We start from the raw sequence: 22,064 nt of genomic DNA, 5'->3' as shown, positions 1-22,064 counted from the left end.
TCTATTCTATTCTATTTTATTCTCTCTCACACACAGGCCTACATACACACACAGGCCTACATACATATATACATACATGTATGTATGTAGACCTGTGTGTGTGTGTGTGTATATGTATGTATGTAAAGTATGTATGTTGCATTGGTTGCTATACAGTAACCGACAGGAAATAAACTAGTCCAGGCTGTTCTCTATAGCAACAGAATTGTGGTGAAACGGTCTATATCTACAGTGTAAATGACAAACCTGACCTCAGATGAGTTGGGTGTTTCAAAGGTCCTCATTACAACTCCATGTTGAAGAGCAAATTCTTTTGCCTCATTTGCCAAAGCCTTCAGTCTGTCAGGGTTTAACATCAGTCCTTGTAGCATCTTATCTGTAGCCATATTCCCAACCCAGCAAAATGCAGTCCAAATGATACTAACTAGTTAGCATCCTCCTTATGTAGTTTGGTATATCAGTTTGGTTACAAAGAACGAAAGTTAAAATCAAACCAATGAAAAGAAGGCTATTTAAGGACGTCCCCCATGTGTTCAGCTGGGCTGGCCCTGCCCAGTGTCGTTTGCTTTAGAATGGTTGTAAAAAAAAAAGTTGTAAAAAATTCCTTTCTCATGTTGAAACAACTGACAGCTGAAAGCTGATGTGTGTGTAACAGGTGCGTTCCTTTTTGTCATGTGAGCCAAACTGAAACGCTTATGTTTGGTTTGGTTTGGTTTATTTCGGATCAAGAATACATAAAAGCATTACAAATTGACATTAATACAGTAGTAAAAAAAAGTACACATTATGTCAATCGAAGAGTAAAATGATCCAAGGATAGCCCAGTAAAGCAGCTTAAAGTTACAAACTAGAAGCCTGCTTATTTCCACTGGGGTCCTTCAAATATCAAAACCTTAGTATTACACAATTGTACTTTATAAAAGAAAAACAGACCTGTCTATCAATGACACATAAAATATATGATATATACAAAATTGAATCTCAACAAAGGTGTTGCAATTACTCTCTAGTCAACATCTCATTTTTTAGATGAGTCTTGAGAGCACGTTTAAAGACATTCACAGTGTTTATGCCTTGCACTGAAGCAGGTAAATCATTCCAAAAGTTGATAGCAGTGTTACAAAATGACGTTTGGGCTTGGCTTCCTTCCTGCAATAGGTTTCTGAATTGAATATTGGGCAGATCTGGTATTGTAGGAATTCATTTCACTTGTTGTTACAACACCCTCCTTGAGATAACCAGGGCTGCTAAACTCAGCAGTGCCAATATGAAACCTATTGTGATTGTGACCCTATTATAGCAGGGCTATTCAACTAGGAGCCCACATTGTCAGAAAGCTAAGAGCCCGGGGGGGGTGGACATTTCCCTGAGCTATTATTACCATCATCATCATGCAGTAGTGCTGTACTGACACAACGTGCCACCACATCTTCAAGATTTAGATTTGTCTACATTGAAACATGTTTGTGGTAATTCGATTTTCTTTTCAGAAACGGAAATAAAATAAAGAATACACGTCAAAATACACAGATGAAAAACGGAAACAGTGGACAGTCGGCGGGCCGGTGTGACTTGATTGGCGGGCCTGATTTGGCCCCCGGGCCGCCAGTTGAATGGGCCTGGCTTATAGCCTGAGAGCAAATCGACAGATCACACAGGGCAGAAAGACTTGTTGTAGGCTAGGTTGAAAGCACAGCTAGAATGGCTACATTTTCCCAGCTGAAACCTTCAAGCACGCTGCAGTTCCACTGGTTCCACCAGCTAATTACACCAGCAGTGCGGACACTCAGTCCATACTGACTGACCTCTCTCTCCTCTTGCAGCGTGCATGTGGGTGCATGGGTTTACAAGACACACACAAAAATACAAAATACAACCATAAACCAGCACTACAATGGTAATTTTATATATATATATATATATATATATATATATATATATATATATATATATATATATATATATATATAAATAATACTGAAATACAAAAATACTGCTGAATACAACAAAACTCATATGAATGTAATTGTACATGCGATTGCAGAATAGAAGTGCTCATTTCAATAAGTCTCTGCACTAATCCCAATGAACATGAGCACATTTGAACATCTTATAAAAGCCATCAAATTAATATTGTATCAGGCAATAACAGCCATTGTAAATAAAACAAGCATCCTCCTGTGTAAGAAACAAGGAAGTGGAACTTTGCGTGTTGATTGAAGTCCCACAGTTCTCACTCCCATTTTACACGCCTAAAGAGAAAGAACATGCATTTGATCAAGTTAACTGATGACAGGCCGACAACACTATAACACACATACAACACAAAATATGTCAAATAAGAGATAAAGCCAAATCAGCTTTAGTGGAAATGATATAAAGCAATAATCACTATGTTGTGCACAATCAGTTGCAACAAATACTATGATGTCCTTTTTCTCATTGATGAACTATAAAGAATTATCAATGTTTTTTTATATTAATTGTTTTTATTACACATTTTATTATTATTATTAATAATTATTATTATTATTTTATCTATGGCTGTGTTCTGAAATCATATCTTTTGCTGTTTGTCTCTTGATAACTGGGACAGTACCCGCCCAATTAGAATTGAAACCAGAGTGGAAAATTAGTTTTGGGTTGAAACAGTTGTGGTTTTGCCTTTGGAGTCATCCACTTGGTTCCACTGTGACAGATCAATCATTCCTAAACATGTGATTGGCTCTCATTTGGAACGGGTGTTCAGCCCAGGGGTGTGTTCAATCTGCGGAATGGTGTGCACCGTGTGCTACGTTTTCCGGGTTGAATGTCATGTTACCTCGAAACGGTTTGCAACGGTTAGTTGCACAACAGGCTTTGAGGTATGTTCGCCTTTTCTCAATGTTAAGGATCCTTCCTTGGCAGGATGGGTCTAGCCTGGATAAACCTGGTGACCTGCTCTCAGACCTGCTCTCAGTCACTAGGCTTGTGACTGTAAGCAGGGTAAGCCTGAGAGCAGGTCACTGGGGACTGGGTTTACCCAGGCTAGGATGGGTCTTCCCTACAGAGGGCAGGCAAGAGTCCTTCCTCGCTGGCTAGGAAAAACCATGGAAGGACCCATCCTGCCGAGGAAGGAGCCTTAACATTGAGAAACGCCGCTTGTCTCCTGTTTCGTGGGTGTGTCAGATGTGTTACCCAATCAGCAGCCAGGTGTATATAAACCCCTCCATTTAAAGAGGCAGTGTGCACAGCCGTTTTTGTTTAGATAAACTGTTTGCTATGTGTTGGCGGGGCTGAACTCCACCCAGAATTGGCTCACATGTCTAAACAAATGATTGGCTCTCATTTCAAATACTGTAGGTATTCAGCCAGGTTTGTGATTGGCTCTAATTTCAAACAGGTGTTCAGCCCAGGAATGTGTTCAATGTGTTAAACGGTGTGCACCGTGTGATCCGTTTTCCAGGTTGAACGTCATGTGTCCTTGAAACAGTGTGCAACAGGCTTTCAGGTATGTTGTCCCTTGTTTAGTGGGCATGTCAGAGGTGTTACCCAATCAGCAGCGATGTATATATAAATCCCGCCATTTAAAGAGGCAGTGCACACCAGCACAATATATCATGTAGGGGTAGAGCATTACACACACCACTTGATTGTTTAAAATATGTCGCTGCATAAAAAAGGCTTTTGTTACACAGTTAAGTTTATTTGGACACTTACCCCTGTCACTGAAGACTCATTTCATTTGTAGTGCTTCATCGCCACTTTCAAACGCCACCTCTTTCCTTAAACATCTTGCTAGATAGAGAATAGCATTAGAAATGTACTGATATACATCAGTAGAGCAAGCAACTAACCTATTGCAACAAATATAAATGCTGAAAACGTCATATGAACGTGACACCATCTCTGAAATGTTTACAGTGGTCAAGGTTTTGTCAGTGTGCAGAAAGACTGGCCTCTTGTGGCTAAATGGTGCCATTAACTCCCTTTACATTGGGATAATCAGACACATTAAGATGGCTTGTCTCATGATTCACTTAATTGAAATGTTGAACTTGAGTTTAAAGGGTTAATGCGTTAGAAGTGATAAAATTGTCAGTTGACAACTTGACATAAAAACTACAAAGTAAAACTGAAACTGACATTCAATCTCTTAAATCAGAGGCTTCACATTCAAACACGACAGAATGCTGCAATACACCAAGACAATTATTGGTAAATTATTGAGAACCCAACTGGGCCACTGAGCCAAACAGAATTTTCTATGGTGTTTTGCATTTTTGATTTGACACTGGTGAATCTCATATGATTAGACTTATTCTCAAATACACTACTGCCGCATGCGCTGGGACGCGTCATCAGTGATGTTATCTGGGGTCGTAAGATGTTACGGGTCTGTCAACATCATACACCCTCGCCCAGTAGACCCAGCCGAGGCCAATTAAGACCCCAACTCGCGTCCCAGAAGCCGCTCACGGATCAGCCTTACTACTCTGTCTGCAACGTTGCCCGCGGGAGGGGTAAGCTAGAACGCCCAATCCGCTGCAATAGAGCTAGTGCTACGCCGCAGTATTGGCCCTTCGGTGCATGGAGGATCTAGGCTCTGTGGGTTACTCCCGGCCGTGCTCCTCCTTCGTCTCACCAGACCCTCCTGTGGCATCCAGAGGCTGAGAGGATGCCTCAAGGACGCCTCAAGAGGGCCTGTGCGCTGCACGTCATTTACCTGCGTCGAGCACCTCGCTCTAGCCTGAAGGACCCCAGGCCGCGCCGATCTTTGCGCAGATTTTCAGGAGGCTAATCCGTAGCGTTTTGGATTTCTCCCTCACGAGAAAGCCAAGATGGGGTGCTAATCCCATCCCGTACCGGTTGCCGTCTAGTGGTGAATCTCATATGATTAGACAAGACTGTAACAGATGAAGATACTCACATTTGGCGATCTTGAGGATGCGTCCTCGCAAAAAGAGGAAGAGCAAAATCACCAAAATCAGAGAGACGCCTCCGAGGGAAAGACCCAATATCAATCTGTTGTCGGATTTCTTTGGGGGCTCAACATACTCAGGGATAACATAACCTGAAATCACACACGGTCACATTACTTTTGCCATACTTTCAATCACTCAGAGTAGCGTGCCATCTTAAACCAATCAGAAATAGATTTTATGTTAGAAACAAGTTCAGTTTTATGTCATTTCATTATCAGCCAGATAAGATCACAAACTGATATAAGCAAAACAATCATTGATTTGAATGGAATGAATAACTTGAGAATGATTCTGACAGATTTAGAAAATATGAGTCCTTTGCGTTACCGTCACAGTAGATCTCAGCTGGTTTAGCGTTATCACAAGACTTTGGGCGATCTTTGCGTTTGTAGCCAACACAATGTTTTATGTCTTTGTGATCTGCAGTGCACTGCAGTGTTGTTTCCAACTTTATCTGCTTCACCAGCATCCAATTTAAAAGTTCCTTGTTCTTTTTAACACAGTCATACAACAGAATAGAAAGTTTTGTTTCACAAAAAAAGACAAATTAATTTATCCATTTAAAAAGATATATAATATACAAATACATTGGTCAGGGATTCACCAAGAGTTTACCCAAGACAACACAAGAGTTTACCATTTTTGCCGTGGTCACATTCTGACCAGTAGAATCCAAAACCTTTCCACAATTTCCTGGAATCTTTTCACACAGGAGCTCCTTATTATTGGCTGTGAGTTCGTAGTTCGGAGTGGGGACACACACAGGTTCATACTCATCGTCTCCAACTCTGACTTGAATCTGTCCTCCACATGTTTCATTGGTTTTGAATTGGACACTGCCTGTAAAAAAAAATGAAGACATCACAACTTCATGGTAAATGGACTGCATTTCTATAGCGCTTTTATCCAAAGCGCTTTACAATGTGCCTACATTCACCCATTCACACACCGAAGGCGGCCAGCTGCCACGCAGGATGCTGGCACAGCCATCGGGAGCAATTTGGGGTTCAGTGTCTTGCCCAAGGACACTTCGACATGCGGACTGGAGGAGCCGGGGATCGAACCACCGACCTTCTAGTGGACGATGTGCTGTACCTCCTGAGCCACAGCCGCCCCATTTCTTGCAGCTTGGTAAACAGTGTCTACTTCAGATTAATTCATTTCATTTCGGACAGTAGCCTACTACTGTAGAACAGTAATAACAATGTTACTTTGAAACATTTAACTGAAATTTGACTGAATGAGTAAATGAGTAATTTCTGTTGTCTTTTTTTTAAAGAGCAACATTGAAAAGTACATTTCTACATCAAAAATGAAATTAGGATTTTGTATTCCCAAAGAAATCAACCAATTACCCTTTTTGAAATGCTCCCTGCAAATGATACATTCATGGGTCATTTTAAGCCATAGGTCTTCGGAAGGCTTCCATTTTATGATAAATCAATCAATCAATCAATCAATCGATCTTACGAACATACAACCAGCAGTAATAAATACTTAAATACTATGTTAATACATTCTGTAGAAAGCAGCAGCAGGGGAACAATTAACACAAAGGTGTTGCGACACTAAAAAGTGTTTGCAGCTAAAATGTGTGTTCTTGAGTGCAATCATTTCTTTTGCTTGATGATCCACCTTGCCTGTTTGATGCTTTAAAGGTGGATCTTATACCAAATAGCTTAGCTAATGGCTCTTCTCACTCACCTGTACAGTAAACAGACACCAATCCTCCTCTACACGTTCCTGTGGTTCTCATGCACTGCCCAAGTTTGCCCTCGTCTCCCTCACAGCTGACATAGACAGAGCGACGGCCCGTAGTGGTAGATTTCTTAAAACCGATGGCGTTGCTACACGTTGGCGTTTGCTCTTGACAAACTATTTTGGAATGTTGCTCGTCCCAGTTACTACCGCACACCCCGACACCGTCAATCTGCACCTCACCATGACACGTGCCTGAAAGGCTGACCTTGGGTTCTAGGAAGGAAAACAATGAGAAAACAAGAAATTAAAATTCATCTACAATAAAGGAGCAAAGAATATGCTGTTTAATCCTTTGTGAGCCCAATCTGCTAAATGTGGGATAACTCTTATCTGGGTCACATACTGTAGAACTGTGTTTATTCTCATCCAAATGAAGCTGAGGTGGTTTCTGATGTTTTACTGAGGCCACTAGATATGATCAAGTCTGCGTAGATGACACCACATTGAAGGAATGGTATATGGCTTTCAATTTGCACCACACTGTCGAGAAGGGACAGGCAACCATGTGTCACGGTGCCATGGAGGGCTGAGTGTATGCAGGTTTTTATTCAACCAACACCATTTCACTGATGAACACACCTTCAACCAGGAGAACTAATCAATGATGAACACACCTTCAACCAGGAGAACTAATCAATGATGAACACACCTTCAACCAGGAGAACTAATCAATGATGAGCACACCTTCAACCAGGAGAACTAATCAATGATGAACACACCTTCAACCAGGAGAACTAATCAATGATGAGCACACCTTCAACCAGGAGAACTAATCAATGATGAGCACACCTTCAACCAGGAGAACTAATCAATGATGAACACACCTTCAACCAGGAGAACTAATCAATGATGAGCACACCTTCAACCAGGAGAACTAATCAATGATGAACACACCTTCAACCAGGAGAACTAATCAGTGAAATCAATAGTTTCTGGTTGGAAGCGACTGCGTTTCTAAATGTGTAATTTATTCATCTCAACAACAATCTGGGCAGCCAGAGTCCATCAGTCTGACGACGACTAATATGACAGACGGCTGGTATTTCAGGGTTTCCTGTGTAGGGCGGACGTCTGCACCAAGACTTCACATTCCAACACTGTTTACAACAAAGTCTCATGCAGGTCTCTGTTCATAGAGATGAACCATAATGTCATCATCTGGATCTAAAACACCTACAAAAAGTCTACATTGATCAAATCCAACTCCATTCTGACGTCACTCAGACTGTAAACAATGACCGCGGTGCACGGAAGCGGAAGTCTTGGGGCAGATTTCCTCAGCCCGCTGTCTGTCCCAGAGTCTTAGTAGTTGTCAGACTGCGTTCCCAGATTGATCTCAACATAATTAAATTCACGTGATTTAATTATTTTCAGTTTTTTGACTAGCGCTCATTTTTGCCACTGATCCATCTGTTTCATTTTGTGTTCATAAAATGCCAGCTTCATAGCTACAGTAGCTATAATCAATTAACCATCACCATCTTGTTAACGCATCTGATTGACACATCAGCTAATGTATATAGTATATACATACATACATACAGAGATACTATATACTATAGTATCTGGTAGTTGTATCTAGCATCAGTTGCTTTGCTAAATTAGCCTGCTGGCCTGTCAGCTATACCTGTCTTGGTGCTAGAGCTAAAGACAAGACACTTTACTGTGTCACAATAATCTATATTTGGAATCAAATCTACATGATCAGACTGTTCACGTTTACTTATGTTAATGTTAATGAATTTACCTACACCCACCACCATACAATCTTAGGTAGCCTATATATATTTCCTTCCGTGCCTAGTTTTTATATATTTGAGTTGTAGCCTATTTGTGCACAGCTGGCGCCAGATATGATTTGTGCAAAGCCTCTATATTAATATCAGCATACTTTAGTTTGCAGTGATCATGTGTTTTACCTTGACAGGAGACATACAGCTGCTCGTTCAGTGAGGGTTTTCTGTCGCGTTCACAGTCCCAGATGTTTCCTGGACCACCTACTTTTGTAACATTACTACAGTCAAAACTTTTGGGCCACATAGTGCCCTTCATCAGTGTTGTGGACTTCATTGATAGAAAGTTGCCACAGTTCAGATCCTGGCAAAGTCTCTCCCCCTCTTTATCTGTCCAGCCTTCACTGGAAACAGGAACGGTTTCTCCCTTGCTGGAAACATACACATCTCCCTCACAGGCCTTTCCAGCCAGGACCAGTTTCATCTTCTGCCAGCCTAAGACAAGAAGCAGCAGAGAAAGAAATATTCAGAGTCTGAGGGAATAATACATCTCACAAAATGTTGTTAAGAATTCTGAAATGCAGATTACATGTTGTGGACAATTTAAAGGTTATGTTGCTCCACCATGGAAGGATGATGTAACAATAGCACAAACTGGACTTGCCATTTCCACTGGTCTGTCATGTGAAAATACTAATGGTTAAGTTTAGGCAAGTAAAACAACTTCAATTAAAGGTTAGGGGTTAAGGTTAGGTATGGTTGTTACGACTGGGGTCGTTAGTTAGTTTCATTTTGAGTAGTTTTCTGTTATGAATCTGGTTTTATTTCCTGGACAACACTTGTTCTTCCACAATGGGGATCTTTCTCTTGTCATGTAGACTCTTTGGTAACATGCTCTCATTCATAGACTCAACTCATCTGGATTGGTCTGCTGGGAGACAATTGGTTGAACGTGGCTGTTGCTGATTGTAGCTGATTGGAGTCAAGCCACTGCTGTCTACAAATGCAGAAGTCAGACAACATGGAGACAGAGTGGAGGTGACAGGGGCTCCACTCTCATCCATGTTTGCTCATCCAGCAACCCCTATGTTTAGTTTTCTTTGTTATATGTATGGGTTAAGTTAAGGTAACTGTAATGTATGTTGTGTTTATGCCAATGTGATTTGGAACTGTTCACTGTTAACAAAAAGAAAGAAAACTAATGTATTTATCCTCTGAAATTACAAAGTAAAACATTTTCGTACCTTTGATCTTGGTTTCCGTCTGAATTTCATGGTATTGCCCTAAACCCTAGACTTGGGGCGTAACAATGGTCAAGCTTTAATAAACGTTTGAAAAGAAAACGGTCACAGAAGTTGGAAATTGAACTGGAGTCGTCAAGTTGAAGTTGAAGGCAAATATCTGCAAATGTCAAATCACTTCCTGTTTCTAGTCGTGTTTCCTTCATGTAAACTTTTCATGGTGGAGAAACATATTTTTCTCTCACTATATTAGCAGATGGAGCATGTTCTCTGCTATTTATGACATCCTGCTCAGACCAGGCTGAGCACTCTAGTGTTAATGAAGACATTTTGAGGGTGAGCAATATGGGACCATACCAAGGCACTTACCAGAGCACTGGAGACCACCATACCAAGGCACTTACCAGAGCACTGGAGACCACCATACCAAGGCACTTACCAGAGCACTGGAGACCACCATACCAAGGCACTTACCAGAGCACTGGAGACCACCATACCAAGGCACTTACCAGAGCACTGGAGACCACCAGCAAGTTTGCAACTGGCGGAGTGGGAAACAGCACTACATGCTGCTAATGACGGGCTGTTGGCATCACATGTCAGGCCTGACACGTAAGGTTTGTCTGGAGGAGGTCCAAAGAAATCGAGCACTTTGACAGCGTCTCCACAGCCCCGCTCTCTACAGATGGTGTTTTGGACATTGCTGTTCAGAGCATCTTTACAGACTGGACGCCACACGCCTTGATAGTAAATCTCCAGATTTCCAGAACATTTACTTCTGGAATCCTGGAACCTGGCCTCGAGACTACCTGCATGAAAACAATGATCATCACAGAGTTAAAACCATCGACTCAGGCCTACTGTAGTAGGCTACATACACCTGCACAATAACTTAGATGTCACAATTGTGTGAGTGAAATGATATTAGCATACATTTTCCTTACAAATATCTATGGTTAGAGTGATATGTTGGTTTATATTGTATGATGTACTGTAATTTCAGCAATATCATTAGTATTATTATGTTATTACTGTAGTAGTATGACAATTTCATTAGTCTGGTTTCTTTTTCAACCCTGCCAAAATTTATTTCTGGGGGAAACACTGCTGTAATTTTGGGCATGAAAATTGTTAACTTGAAAGATATTTCATATCTGCAGCACAAAACATTGGCTACGTCTGAAATATGGATCTCAATATTGGCCTTCAAAAGCCATATTATTTGAATCATATACACCTCTAAAACTGGCAGTAAGTGATAAATCACCATAGAGAGCTACAGGGGGTCCTGACATTTTAAATTTAGATTTCAGGATGGTGGAAAGACATTTAAGCTGACAAAAAAGATGTGGCATAGCAATCTAACAATAATCACATTGGTTGATCTTTTGCTGTTATTATGAATGCTTTTCAAAGTGTCAGTTACCTGAGCAAGCCACATAGACTGGGTTGTTAGTACAGTACTTATTGTCGCTGTTTATGACAATGTTGCTCTCGTTCAGGTTGGTGGTCAGCCGCGTAGTGTGCAAACTACTGATGGTGACTTTTTCTTTCTTTTTTAGGAGGTCAACACGTTGGATGTTGCTTCCACAGCCCAGGTTTTCACACAGCAACGTAGACTTTTCATCAGACCAGGTATCTGCGCACACACCACCACACTCGCTTCCTTCCACACACACTTCCACCTTCCCATAACACTTGTGTGTCAGCTTCACTGTGATGTTCCCTGTTGAGTCAATCAAACACCCAATAGCAAAACGGGTCATGAAGATGTTTGCTGACTCAGCAGATTATTGGTTTCAGAATGAAGGCAAAGGAGAAACAAGTGAAACATGTCGTCCCCCATGAAAGATACAGACACCCCTTGGGCCAACCTATGTAACGTATCATCCCTCCCAAGTTTTGTTACATTCAAAATAGTAATGGTGCCCCCATCAGGTCAATCAGTGTATTTCTTTTTAAATGCCAGAACATAGGTCCAATGCATCACTCTTCCAAATTTCCTAAATCAGACCAGCTGTGTATATATATATATATATATATATATATATATATATATATATATATATATATATATATATATATATATATATATATATAAATCTGACCTTCAAGTATCAGTGACATAAACACATGACGGCACTTGTGGATTTTTTTTGGGCACAGTGAATGTAATGCAGAAGGATAAAACAAAAAAACACATTAAAAAATGAGTAAAAAATAAGTGTAGTGTTACATTACCTGAACATTTCACAACAGCAATGCTGTCGTTGGATGCAGCTCCAGTGTATTTTGGGCAGTCAGTGAGAGATGTATCATTGGATGAGCAGGTGTAAGAATCAGGGAAAACATCATGACGTCTCATGTCAGCACTTAGAGCACTAGGAGAGATAGAGGCATAGTTTACAACATTCCCACAGTGCATCTGTTGACACACCACGTTGGCGGCCTCGTTGTTCCATGTCTCGCTGGACCCTGAGAGCCAGTAGGTCTTCTCCTCCCACTCTACCCCCACTTTGCCAGAACAGGACCGAACAGGATCATCCTTCAGAAACACCACCTTGTGCTCTGACCGAGGTGGGTGGGATAGCAGCAAAGAGAGACAGAAAAGAGGAGGTTAAAATAATTTTACTGGATGCATTTACGGATGAACAAGGATCAATCTTAAGCTTAAATTTACTGCTGCTTTTTCATGTTTCTAAGATGCAACTCATGGACCTCACTCACTCACTGTTGGCCTATCTGACCCCTAGTGGCCTTTAGGAGGCACGACAATGTCTACTGACAAGTGACAACACACTGAAGCAGGATCATTGGCTCCTCTCTGCAACACTGCTGAACGGTGTCAGCTGCTTCACATCTGTGACACACTGTGTCCTTGTTTCACAGTGAAACAGTGATATCTTACTTTTATAGAGAAACAGTAACTCTGGAGTTCTTTCAATGACTTCTTTGCAAGAACCATGTCAAAACGGGTCATCTGTCGATTTTGGTGCTGTAATTCTAAAAGATTTTCTTTTGAGCGTAATAGTGTACCATACTTTTTAAAAAATTACTCTATTAATATCTCTGGTAAGTAATAGGGTACTGGAGTCTTACTTGAGTCAAATTATTTCAGTACTCTTGCAGCTGGCAATGGAATTAATATACAGTATCTGTTTTAATAGTTTGTATGGAATAGGTTGCCAAACTGCAAGGAATTAAGTGAATTTCTTTTCCTTTTCTTACAGTTTATGTTAATAACTGTGCAATAAGCTTGTAATGATTGTTGTGCAATTACTGTACTAAAGCATTGCTTATTTAGATCTATAAACAACTGTGCAATATCATACCTACAGTATATAGCCTGTTTACAATCCAGTGTTGTTTACATACACTTAGTTTATACATAGGTATTATTCTCCTATATACATGGTCACTTTACATCTTACTATTGTATTGTATATAATGTAATTAGCAGCCAGCTTATGCGCCTTTGACTGATGTCCTTGTTTGTTTGTCTTGGCTTGTTTTTGCCCTTTTCTTTTTTTCTTTTCCCCCTTGTAAGTACATTGAGAGCACCTTGTAAGTACATTGAGAGCACCTTGTAAGTACATTGAGAGCACATTGTAAGTACATTGAGAGCACCTTGTAAGTACATTGAGAGCACCTTGTAAGTACATTGAGAGCACCTTGTAAGTACATTGAGAGCACCTTGTAAGTACATTGAGAGCACCTTGTAAGTACATTGAGTGCACCTTGTAAGTACATTGAGAGCACCTTGTAAGTACATTGAGTGCACCTTGTAAGTACATTGAGTGCACCTTGTAAGTACATTGAGAGCACCTTGTAAGTACATTGAGAGCACCTTGTAAGTACATTGAGTGCTTTTCCTGTTCAGAAAAGCTTTCGGCCATACATAGATTTTACCGACTGTTTTGATTTGTTTTGATTTATTTCATTCTTCTGCTTGCAATGTCTGTCTTTATTTCAGCTATTTTTCTGCTAGCTTAATTTTGCATTTTCTTAGATATGCTTTAATTATATGAGATGTTTTAATTGTATTACTTGTTTTAAATTGTATGTGGTCCTCTGTGAAGCACTCTGTGCACTCGTGCTACGAAGAGCGCTATATAAATAAAGGTTACTTACTTACTTGTAAGTACATTGAGTGCACCTTGTAAGTACATTGAGAGCACCTTGTAAGTACATTGAGAGCACCTTGTAAGTACATTGAGAGCACCTTGTAAGTACATTGAGAGCACCTTGTAAGTACATTGAGTGCACCTTGTAAGTACATTGAGAGCACCTTGTAAGTACATTGAGAGCACCTTGTAAGTACATTGAGAGCACTGTATACCGGAGTCAAATTCCTTGTCTGTCTACATACTTGGCCAATAAAGCTGATTCTGATTCTGATTCAGTTTCCACTGAAACAACCTGAGAAATATGAAGGCCATTTTCAGGATCAGTTGAGTCACTTTTATCCTGCATCTCTAATCTAGCGTACACAGATAGCCTATAGATGGAAATGAAGATTGAGAGAAATCGTGAGACATTCAGGGAGACAGATGGCTAGACAGACAAACAGAGAAAATATTCACCTTCGCAGGTTATGTCCACTGTCTTCGTCGGAGAGGTGCGTGGAGACGTATTTGTGAAACAATCAGAAATATTAATGGCATTGGCTTGGCAAGTCAATCTTTTATCCAGAAATGGGACTGTTCCTTGGGAGAATTTGTCAGAAGACGTTTTTGCATTCCCACATTTCCGGAAATTGCAGACCTTATTTGAATTGATTTCAGTCCATCCGTCATTGCGAACCCTTTTCCACTGGCCTCTATGGTTTATCTCCACTCTCCCGGCACATTTTCCTAGACCGTCTGACAAATGCACTTCCTCGTTTGTCAGACTTGCTGTACAATGACAGAGAGAGATTTGATAACAAAATGAGAAACAACGAACCATCACCTGCATGCATTTGGGCAGATACAACTACTTATACTTGTTATCACATAACCAGTTCTCATCTAACTCAACTTTCTAAGCAGTGCTTTAATTGTTGTTCTGGTTTGAACTTGCTGCTGCCATCTTAACCAGATCTCCGTTGTAAAATAGATTATACTTCTCAACAGGACAAGAAAGGACATTACTGCAGCATAATGATGATGTGTTTAGGTCTCTATCTCACCTGCACAGACTACGTATGCGATGGATCGGCATGGGAGCTCTTTGTTGTCATGGTCATGCTTGGCCTTACAGTGCCACAGTGAAGCCTCGTTGCCAGAGCACTTCACATGGTCCAGTATCCCTTTGCTGCCTCGTCCTCCTGCAGTGGTTGTTGCTTCAATCAACTATAGAGGAAAACATTTAAGTCTGAATACTCATACTATATTAACGCAGTGAGCTACTATGTTACTCATACTCAATATTCATGACAGAGGACATTTTGATGAAAATGTAAAACGTTAAGTATTTGACATTCTGAAAATGATGTTCTCAAGAAAGCTTTTGGATAATTGAAATGTCTAAATAACCAGCACTTGTTAAGCCCAGTTCACACCACTGATTCACAATGCAACAAAACTGTTCTAGAACAAAGTTGCAGTGGTCTGACTCTGAACAGACCCATCTCACTTCGCCTCCAGCCTATTACTATTAGTAGCCATGTTGCATTTTAATTTCCTTGATTGCACTATTTTATACAAGATATTATTGTGTGTTGTTGTTTATTCTGTTTTATTATTTGTGCATTCTGTTTTTATTGTAAAGCACTTTGTAACTGTTTTGAAAAGTGCTATATAAATAAACTTGATGATGATGATTATTATCATCGTTATTATTATTATTATTATTATTATTAAAAATAATAATAATTTAGGATTTCGGGTAAGGCCTCTTTCACCCCAGATCTTGACGTTCAGGTCACAACTAAAGTTGTAATGACACCAATGAACCCTGTTTACTTCAGACTATCTATCTAATGCAGGGGTGGGCAACTGGTGGCCCCTAAATGGGGACCCACGCGGGAAGGGGGGGGTGGGGGTAGATTCTCTATCCTAGCTCATACAGAAGCCCTCCTCTCGCCTCAAGAGGAGCATCATATTACAATGGAGTCATACACCAAAGTACTTGCCATGCATGCCATTTGCTAAATAACGTATCTTGTTAAACCTCCCGACCGGTCTCTCATGATTGAAATATGGTTAGGGGACAAAATGGTCCAAAAAGCTAAATGGGTAAGATGAATTAAAGTGTTCCGGGGGTTAACAAAAAGAGCATAAGTAAATGTAGGCTATTAAAAGGAAAACATCAGCATAAGGGGACATTCACACCAAAAGCGCTTTTTTCAGTCAGAACGCTATGAAAATCATGTTGAGAGCACGTCCATTGTGCACAAAACAAAGCGCATGGAGCGGGTTTTTTCTGCTCCGTTTGTTTTCCCCTGCAGTCGCGTGCAGTACGGATCAGAACACAACGACCACACGGACGGTAGCCAGCTAGTTTTGTCTGTTTGATGTTGTTCACTGTCAACATGAAAGCCAGATTATTGCCAATTCTGACAGCAGCGGAGGTCGATAATTCCTCGGGAGGAGAGAAGGTAGGAGGAGTGGAAAACACGAGCAGCGCGCTTTTCCTCTAACTTTTTGCAGCTTTAAAACGCCCACAGCGCTCCTCCAAAAACAACAGACGCCACCAGCGCTGAAACGCCAGGTGTGTTCATTAAAAGAGGAGCACGTCTAGCACGTCCTTACATAGAGAATGAATTGCAGAAAGACACTGGCAGCTCCAAAAACGCTTTTGGTCTGAATGGCCCCTAAGGCTGCAGAAGCAACTTTTTTATTGGGCCCCCCGATCCAGGGCCTGGGACAACTGGGACAACCAACCCCCTCCCCCCCCCCGCCGGCGGCCCTGATAGCAGGGTGGGAATTACCTGGAGGCCATGGCCTCCATTATTGCCCCTTCTGGCCGTGATGCCCTGAGATCCCTAAGTGCCCTGCTAGCAGGGGTTGTCCTCTAAAAGTCGAATCATTAGTCAAGAGACCCGGGCCGTGAGTCGATGGACATTCCTCAAGTTGAGCAGTCATTTTTTCCATTTAAATGCCACACAAACTTGACATGGACATTCACAAGAAATAATGAAACTCACCTTCCCACAGCCGAGCTCACGGCAAACCATTTCTCCATTCTTTTGATTGATTCCATTCCCATTCCATTCATTTGAATTTGACCCACACACAGGCGACAGGGTGCCAGAACGATTAACATGGACTTCACCATAACAGCTCCTTTTCTCATCATTGGTCAGAATTATACTGACTTTCTCTGTTGAAAGAAAGAATTGAAAAAACTGAACATGGTACTATAATAAATATATATATATATATATACAGTATATATATATACAGTATATATATATATATATATATATATATATATATATATATATATATATATATATCTAATATATATAATATAATATATAAACGTACTATAATAGTGTGTGTAGCAGGCTGCACTGAATTAAAAAAAGAAATACCAATTTCAAACCCATTTAACATAATAATAAACAATGTCGTCTCTTCTGTGTAATTTTTCAGAACACGAAAATGAAAGAATGAATGTAAGAAACCAGACCATAATCCTTAAGTTGTTTTTCATTTTGAAAAATAAATCAACCTAATAATTGCTATAGGAGGGTGTGAAAATGATGCAGTTGGATATTAATAAGTTGCATTACCTGAGCATGTCAGTTTCACAGGTTGGTCTCTGTCACAGGTGCGACTGCCTTTGGTACCACAGTGCATCTGTCTGCACCAGAGATCAGAGTCAGAGTCTGTTACGTTGCAGGGAAAAGGATTCCAAACGACATTGTTGTTCTCCTCTGTTGCCTTCTCCAAAGTCCCAGCACAGGCGTTGTCCCCATCTCGCAGCTGCAAGCGCTGGTGCTCTGTTTAAAATAAACCATTTTATTAATTCACTGACATGTTGCTAGTTAGTTATTATACTCTCTGTGTGTGTGTGTGTGTGTGTGTGTGTGTGTGTGTGTGTGTGTGTGTGTGTGTGTGTGATCTGTTGTGTATGTGTCTGAGTCAATGTGCAAGCATGTATACATCCCTGTGTTGATGCTGTACCACACCACTGTACATGTGGCAAGACCTAAACAGAACATATCAATGCAGTGAGAGAAAAGAAATAAATGAAACAACTTACTGGAGCAGATAACAGAAGCAAACTGTTGGTTTTGGCAACGTGAAGCTGATGAAGGTGCACAGTGCCAGAGATGCTCTTCATTAGCATCAGTACAGTGGACAGATAGGCGATTCTTGATGGGATTCATTGGAGTCATGATGTCAGCATCAGGAATCTCCTTGGCGGGGCCACAATTGAGACTTTTGCACACAAAGTTGGCTGCACGCTGTTTTTCTTCATGACAGAAAAAAAACATACATTACAGAGTAAATATGCATGTAAATAAATACATTTTGATGTTGTTACAACTAGAACTTCTAGTACGTATTTCTCAAGGCTCTTATATCAGTGTGTTTGGTTTTCATGGATTCTTGTCAGATTTTGTCTGGGACTTCGGACCCCACCCTCCTGAGGCAAACCTCTGAAATCATAGGACTTTTCCTTCGAGCGCAGACATCTTCCACTTGCTGTACTACCATCAGAAAGACTATATACAACATACTGTGTGTATACAACATGGAGATAACGCTTACCCCAATTCTGTCTACATACGTAGCCTTCAGAAGTTGTCCCATCTGTAGTCTTGGTGTACTGGACAGCTCCAGCACATGGAAATTCATCCAAATGAAAATCGATCTTACCTAGAAGAGCAAGAAAAGGTAAGAGCCAAATTACAGTAAAAATGTGCTGCTCTAAAACATCAAACAACCACAATATTAACAATAATGATACTAAAACTAATAATACTAGCAGAAGTAGTAATAGTGGCAACAACAACAACAACAACAACATAATAATAATGATAATAATGTCATATCAATCACACCTTTTTCATAACACTTTCATTCATCATTACCATTGCTTTTAGCACACACATTTTGAAATGGGTGACTTTTTGAAGGAATACTACAAAAATGCCTACAGTAGCAGATATGTCACAAATGATAAAGAAAATATATTTGTTCTTTAGCTCCAACAATAGAGATTAAAGTAACCTGACTTGCCAGATGGATGGTTTGCTTCGCATTGTGAATTTGTGGAACAATGCCGCCCCCATCTGGCGGAGTCAGGCTAAGATTAAAGTGCAGTCTTACCAGAACATGTAATCTTTTTCAAGCTGCCCGTGTATTCACTGATGCCCCAGCCAGGACTGGGACAGTCCCACAGCTGCTTCTCAGTCCCAGTGCAGTTCAGCTCATTGAGCCAGGCCTTGGTAGTTATCTTATCTGGGGGCCGGGGGATGTTCCTGCTCATGGAGTTGTTAAACCTCCCACAGCCAATGTGCCGGCACACCACGTCAGAGTTCTTCTCGCTCCATCCGGTATCTCCCACAATGCGCCATTCTTTATTATGGAAGATTTCAATGTAGCCCTCACATGGGTTCCCTTCACCTCCCTTAAGGATCAGCCTGTCACCTGGTTAGATTAAGTTGATCATTCTCAATATTTTGATTTTCACAATTGATGTATTGAAAACTTCACACTTCAGTATGTCTTACCATGGTGTGTTGCTACCGTATGATCTTTTGATGAGTAGTATGATGAGTTTAACAGAGGTTCAACCAGGAAGACCATAATCTGCACTTTACGCTTCCTCAGTTCACTCCACCCCTTCAAGTCTGCCCACACGCTCAAAATAAACCTGTCAACTTCCGGGCTTCATTGAATAATCAGCTGTTTGCCACCTGGTCTCTTTTATCCAATAGCATAGCGTCACATCACCTCGTAAGCCTATCACATTGGCTTTTCAACCCCAATGTAAGCCAATCACATGGCTGTTGTCCTCTTAAATATGCTTTTTTCTATCTCATTCAGCCTCCCAACTTGGCTGCTGACAGTCTCGCACCCTCCACCTAAATGGTAAATGGTAAATGGCCTGCATTTATATAGCGCTTTTATCCAAAGCGCTTTACAATCAGTAGATAGTCTACATTCACCCATTCATACACAGATGGCAGCAGGCTGCCACGCAGGGTGCCTACACACCATCCGGAGCAAGGAGGGTTAAGTGTCTTGCCCAAGGACACAGCGACAGCAGCTGGGAGGGAGCGGGGATCGAACCGCCAACCCTTGCGTCATTGGCCGACCCGCTCTACCTCCTGAGCTAAAGCCGCCCCCACCTCTCCTTCTCCACCCAGTTTTTGCAGACCCATCAGATTCTTCAGTCTGAAGAGTCAGCATTTTCAGAAGGAGAGGCATCACCATCACTACCAGTATCTAGAGTCTAGATACAGTAGATAGCTGCTAAAAGAATATCATTAAGAACTCTAACAAGTGTGCTATGACCCGCTCTCAAACCAGACTGAAATGTATCAAAAAGCCTATTTTTTCCAAGACCTTGGCCATGAAGGGAACCTTGAAGATTGGGCGGAAGTTGTTTAAAACAGATGACTATCTGTAAAACATTTTGAGTTACAGCAACAAGAAAAACAAAAAACTTTACCCTAAACTCTTCTCTAGAATAATAATCATCGTCATCATCATATCATGATCTAAAAACAGATGTTAAGCAGCATGCAGTTATGTAAGTTAACAGCTAAAATAATGAAATGACTGTCCATCTGCCATTATTCAGAAAAAAGGATGAATCAGCGTGACGTCACTTGACACCCAGAAATGTGGAACCCCGTGGCAGTTAATAGTATGAGTTGTGCCAAACAAACGTTAATCTCAAAAACTATACATCACATCGCTTATTCTGAATCAGAGGAGAAGTAGCTCAAGAGTTTGATGTATAATATATGCATGTCATCTTAAAGTTGTGTGAACTGTCACAGTTTTTTAAATGTAAACAGAGTCAGACATTCAAGCCTTGCACCACTTGGGCTCCATAGGGTTTAACCTCGCGTCACCAGGCTCTTCTCGGCGAGAAAGAGCCTGGCTCCCGCCCACAATTGATTTTGTCACCCTACTGGTTCCGGCCTAGAGCCCGCCCTAGACCGGATGGCAGCGTTTCTAGCTCGTCAACTTTCACGTTAACTTGACAATTTGACCCAAGTATCAGAACGGCAAACAACAAAACAAAAGATGGACGTACCGAAGTTCTTTTAGAAACATTGCGGATTCACAATCTCACATCTTTTTAAGCCAATACAGAAGCTTTGCATCAGACAATTAATCGAGGGAAGAGACATCAAGCTAACAGCAACACAGATGTTTTTTGGCGCACTGCCTTCCGGTGTTCATTCTGGTTCCGTGGTTTACGCCCCATGACAAAAAGCGGGGTGGAAGGTGCCCAGACTACATAGGGTTCCATTGCCGTTGCCACCCAGTGACGCGGTTTGTTTACCTAAATGCTGCGCCGGCAGATCCCTCGTATAGACAGTTAAATGTGGAGAGAAAAGCTTGAACTTGCCTTGTGAGGTCACCAGATTCGGAGATGCGGTGTGGAGGAGCAGCAGCAGGAGGAGCGACCACATGGTGACAGCAGCTCCTGGCAGAGTGAGGTGGAGGGATCGTTTGCACGGATTTATAAGCAGAGACAGCTTGTGAACAGGCAAAGCAGGAACATTTTGCAGATGATGAAATCATATGTGGACAAACAGTTATGAAAGGAGCTAGGCACCTCCCCTTCCATTCCATGGAAATTTCACAGAACTTGCATAATTCACACATTCTGGAGTGTGACACACACTTTCACTTTCAATCTCACGACACAACTCTACTACTTCCTGAAAATGAGTAGGGCATCTTGGTTTCCTGTCCTACACTATTGGATGAACTGATTAATGTCAGGTGTGCCTGACTGCTGCAGTCACAACAACAGTGATCAGGCACACCTGACATTAATCAGTTCATCCAATAGTGTAGGACAGGAAACCAAGATGCCCTACTCATTTCAGGAAGTAGTGGAGTTGTGTAAGTAGGTCGCCACATTAGATGGAGGGAAATGAAACCCCTTTTCTCTGTTTTTAAAAGGGACCTTGTGGACAATCATCTAAGTGCCTTAAAACTAATGAAAAGAAAACATGCAAAGTCTCTCCACAAAGCTTATACAGATCTGGAAATCTTTGAGAACCTCTAGCATAAATATGGACCATTAGTTTATTATTTCAATTTAACTTTTATTTATTTTAGTATTATTATTTATTTTATTTTGTTTCCCTATCATACATGTTGTACTTTGTCTTTGTTACTAATGTGCCTTATATGTTAAATGTAATGTTGCCATGATGCTATAAATGACTACCTTCA

The 22,064-nt window shown here is 41.0% G+C and overlaps 2 protein-coding genes across 2 annotated transcripts in view; both read right to left on the bottom strand.

Moving 5' to 3' along the window:
- Nucleotides 1–384, bottom strand: part of LOC310794907 (glutathione synthetase-like) — a gene marked incomplete at its 3' end in the record, with an annotated part of 31,477 nt that extends 31,093 nt beyond the window's left edge. Inside the window, exon 1 of the mRNA XM_083656945.1 lies at nucleotides 252–384. Within this exon, the coding sequence (XP_083513071.1) occupies nucleotides 252–371 (120 nt within the window). The 5' untranslated portion in view covers nucleotides 372–384. The remainder of the gene's footprint in view (nucleotides 1–251) is intronic.
- An 8,526-nt stretch (nucleotides 385–8,910) lies between these two features.
- Nucleotides 8,911–21,289, bottom strand: LOC310794906 (scavenger receptor cysteine-rich domain-containing protein SCART1-like; the record flags this gene model as incomplete). The annotated part of the gene is made up of 7 exons (XM_083656944.1): nucleotides 8,911–8,953; nucleotides 10,069–10,075; nucleotides 10,209–10,508; nucleotides 11,126–11,338; nucleotides 12,118–12,267; nucleotides 18,966–19,214; nucleotides 21,226–21,289. 7 exons carry the CDS (start codon nucleotides 21,287–21,289, stop codon nucleotides 8,911–8,913), a joined length of 1,026 nt encoding a protein of 341 aa, XP_083513070.1.
- Nucleotides 21,290–22,064: the final 775 nt, after the last annotated feature.

This window comes from Poromitra crassiceps (genome assembly GCF_964638095.1).
Source record: "Poromitra crassiceps genome assembly, chromosome: 20".
Lineage (NCBI taxonomy): Eukaryota > Metazoa > Chordata > Actinopteri > Beryciformes > Melamphaidae > Poromitra > Poromitra crassiceps.
Note: the sequence above shows the minus strand (reverse complement) of the source record. Positions and strands in the feature narration are given on the sequence as shown.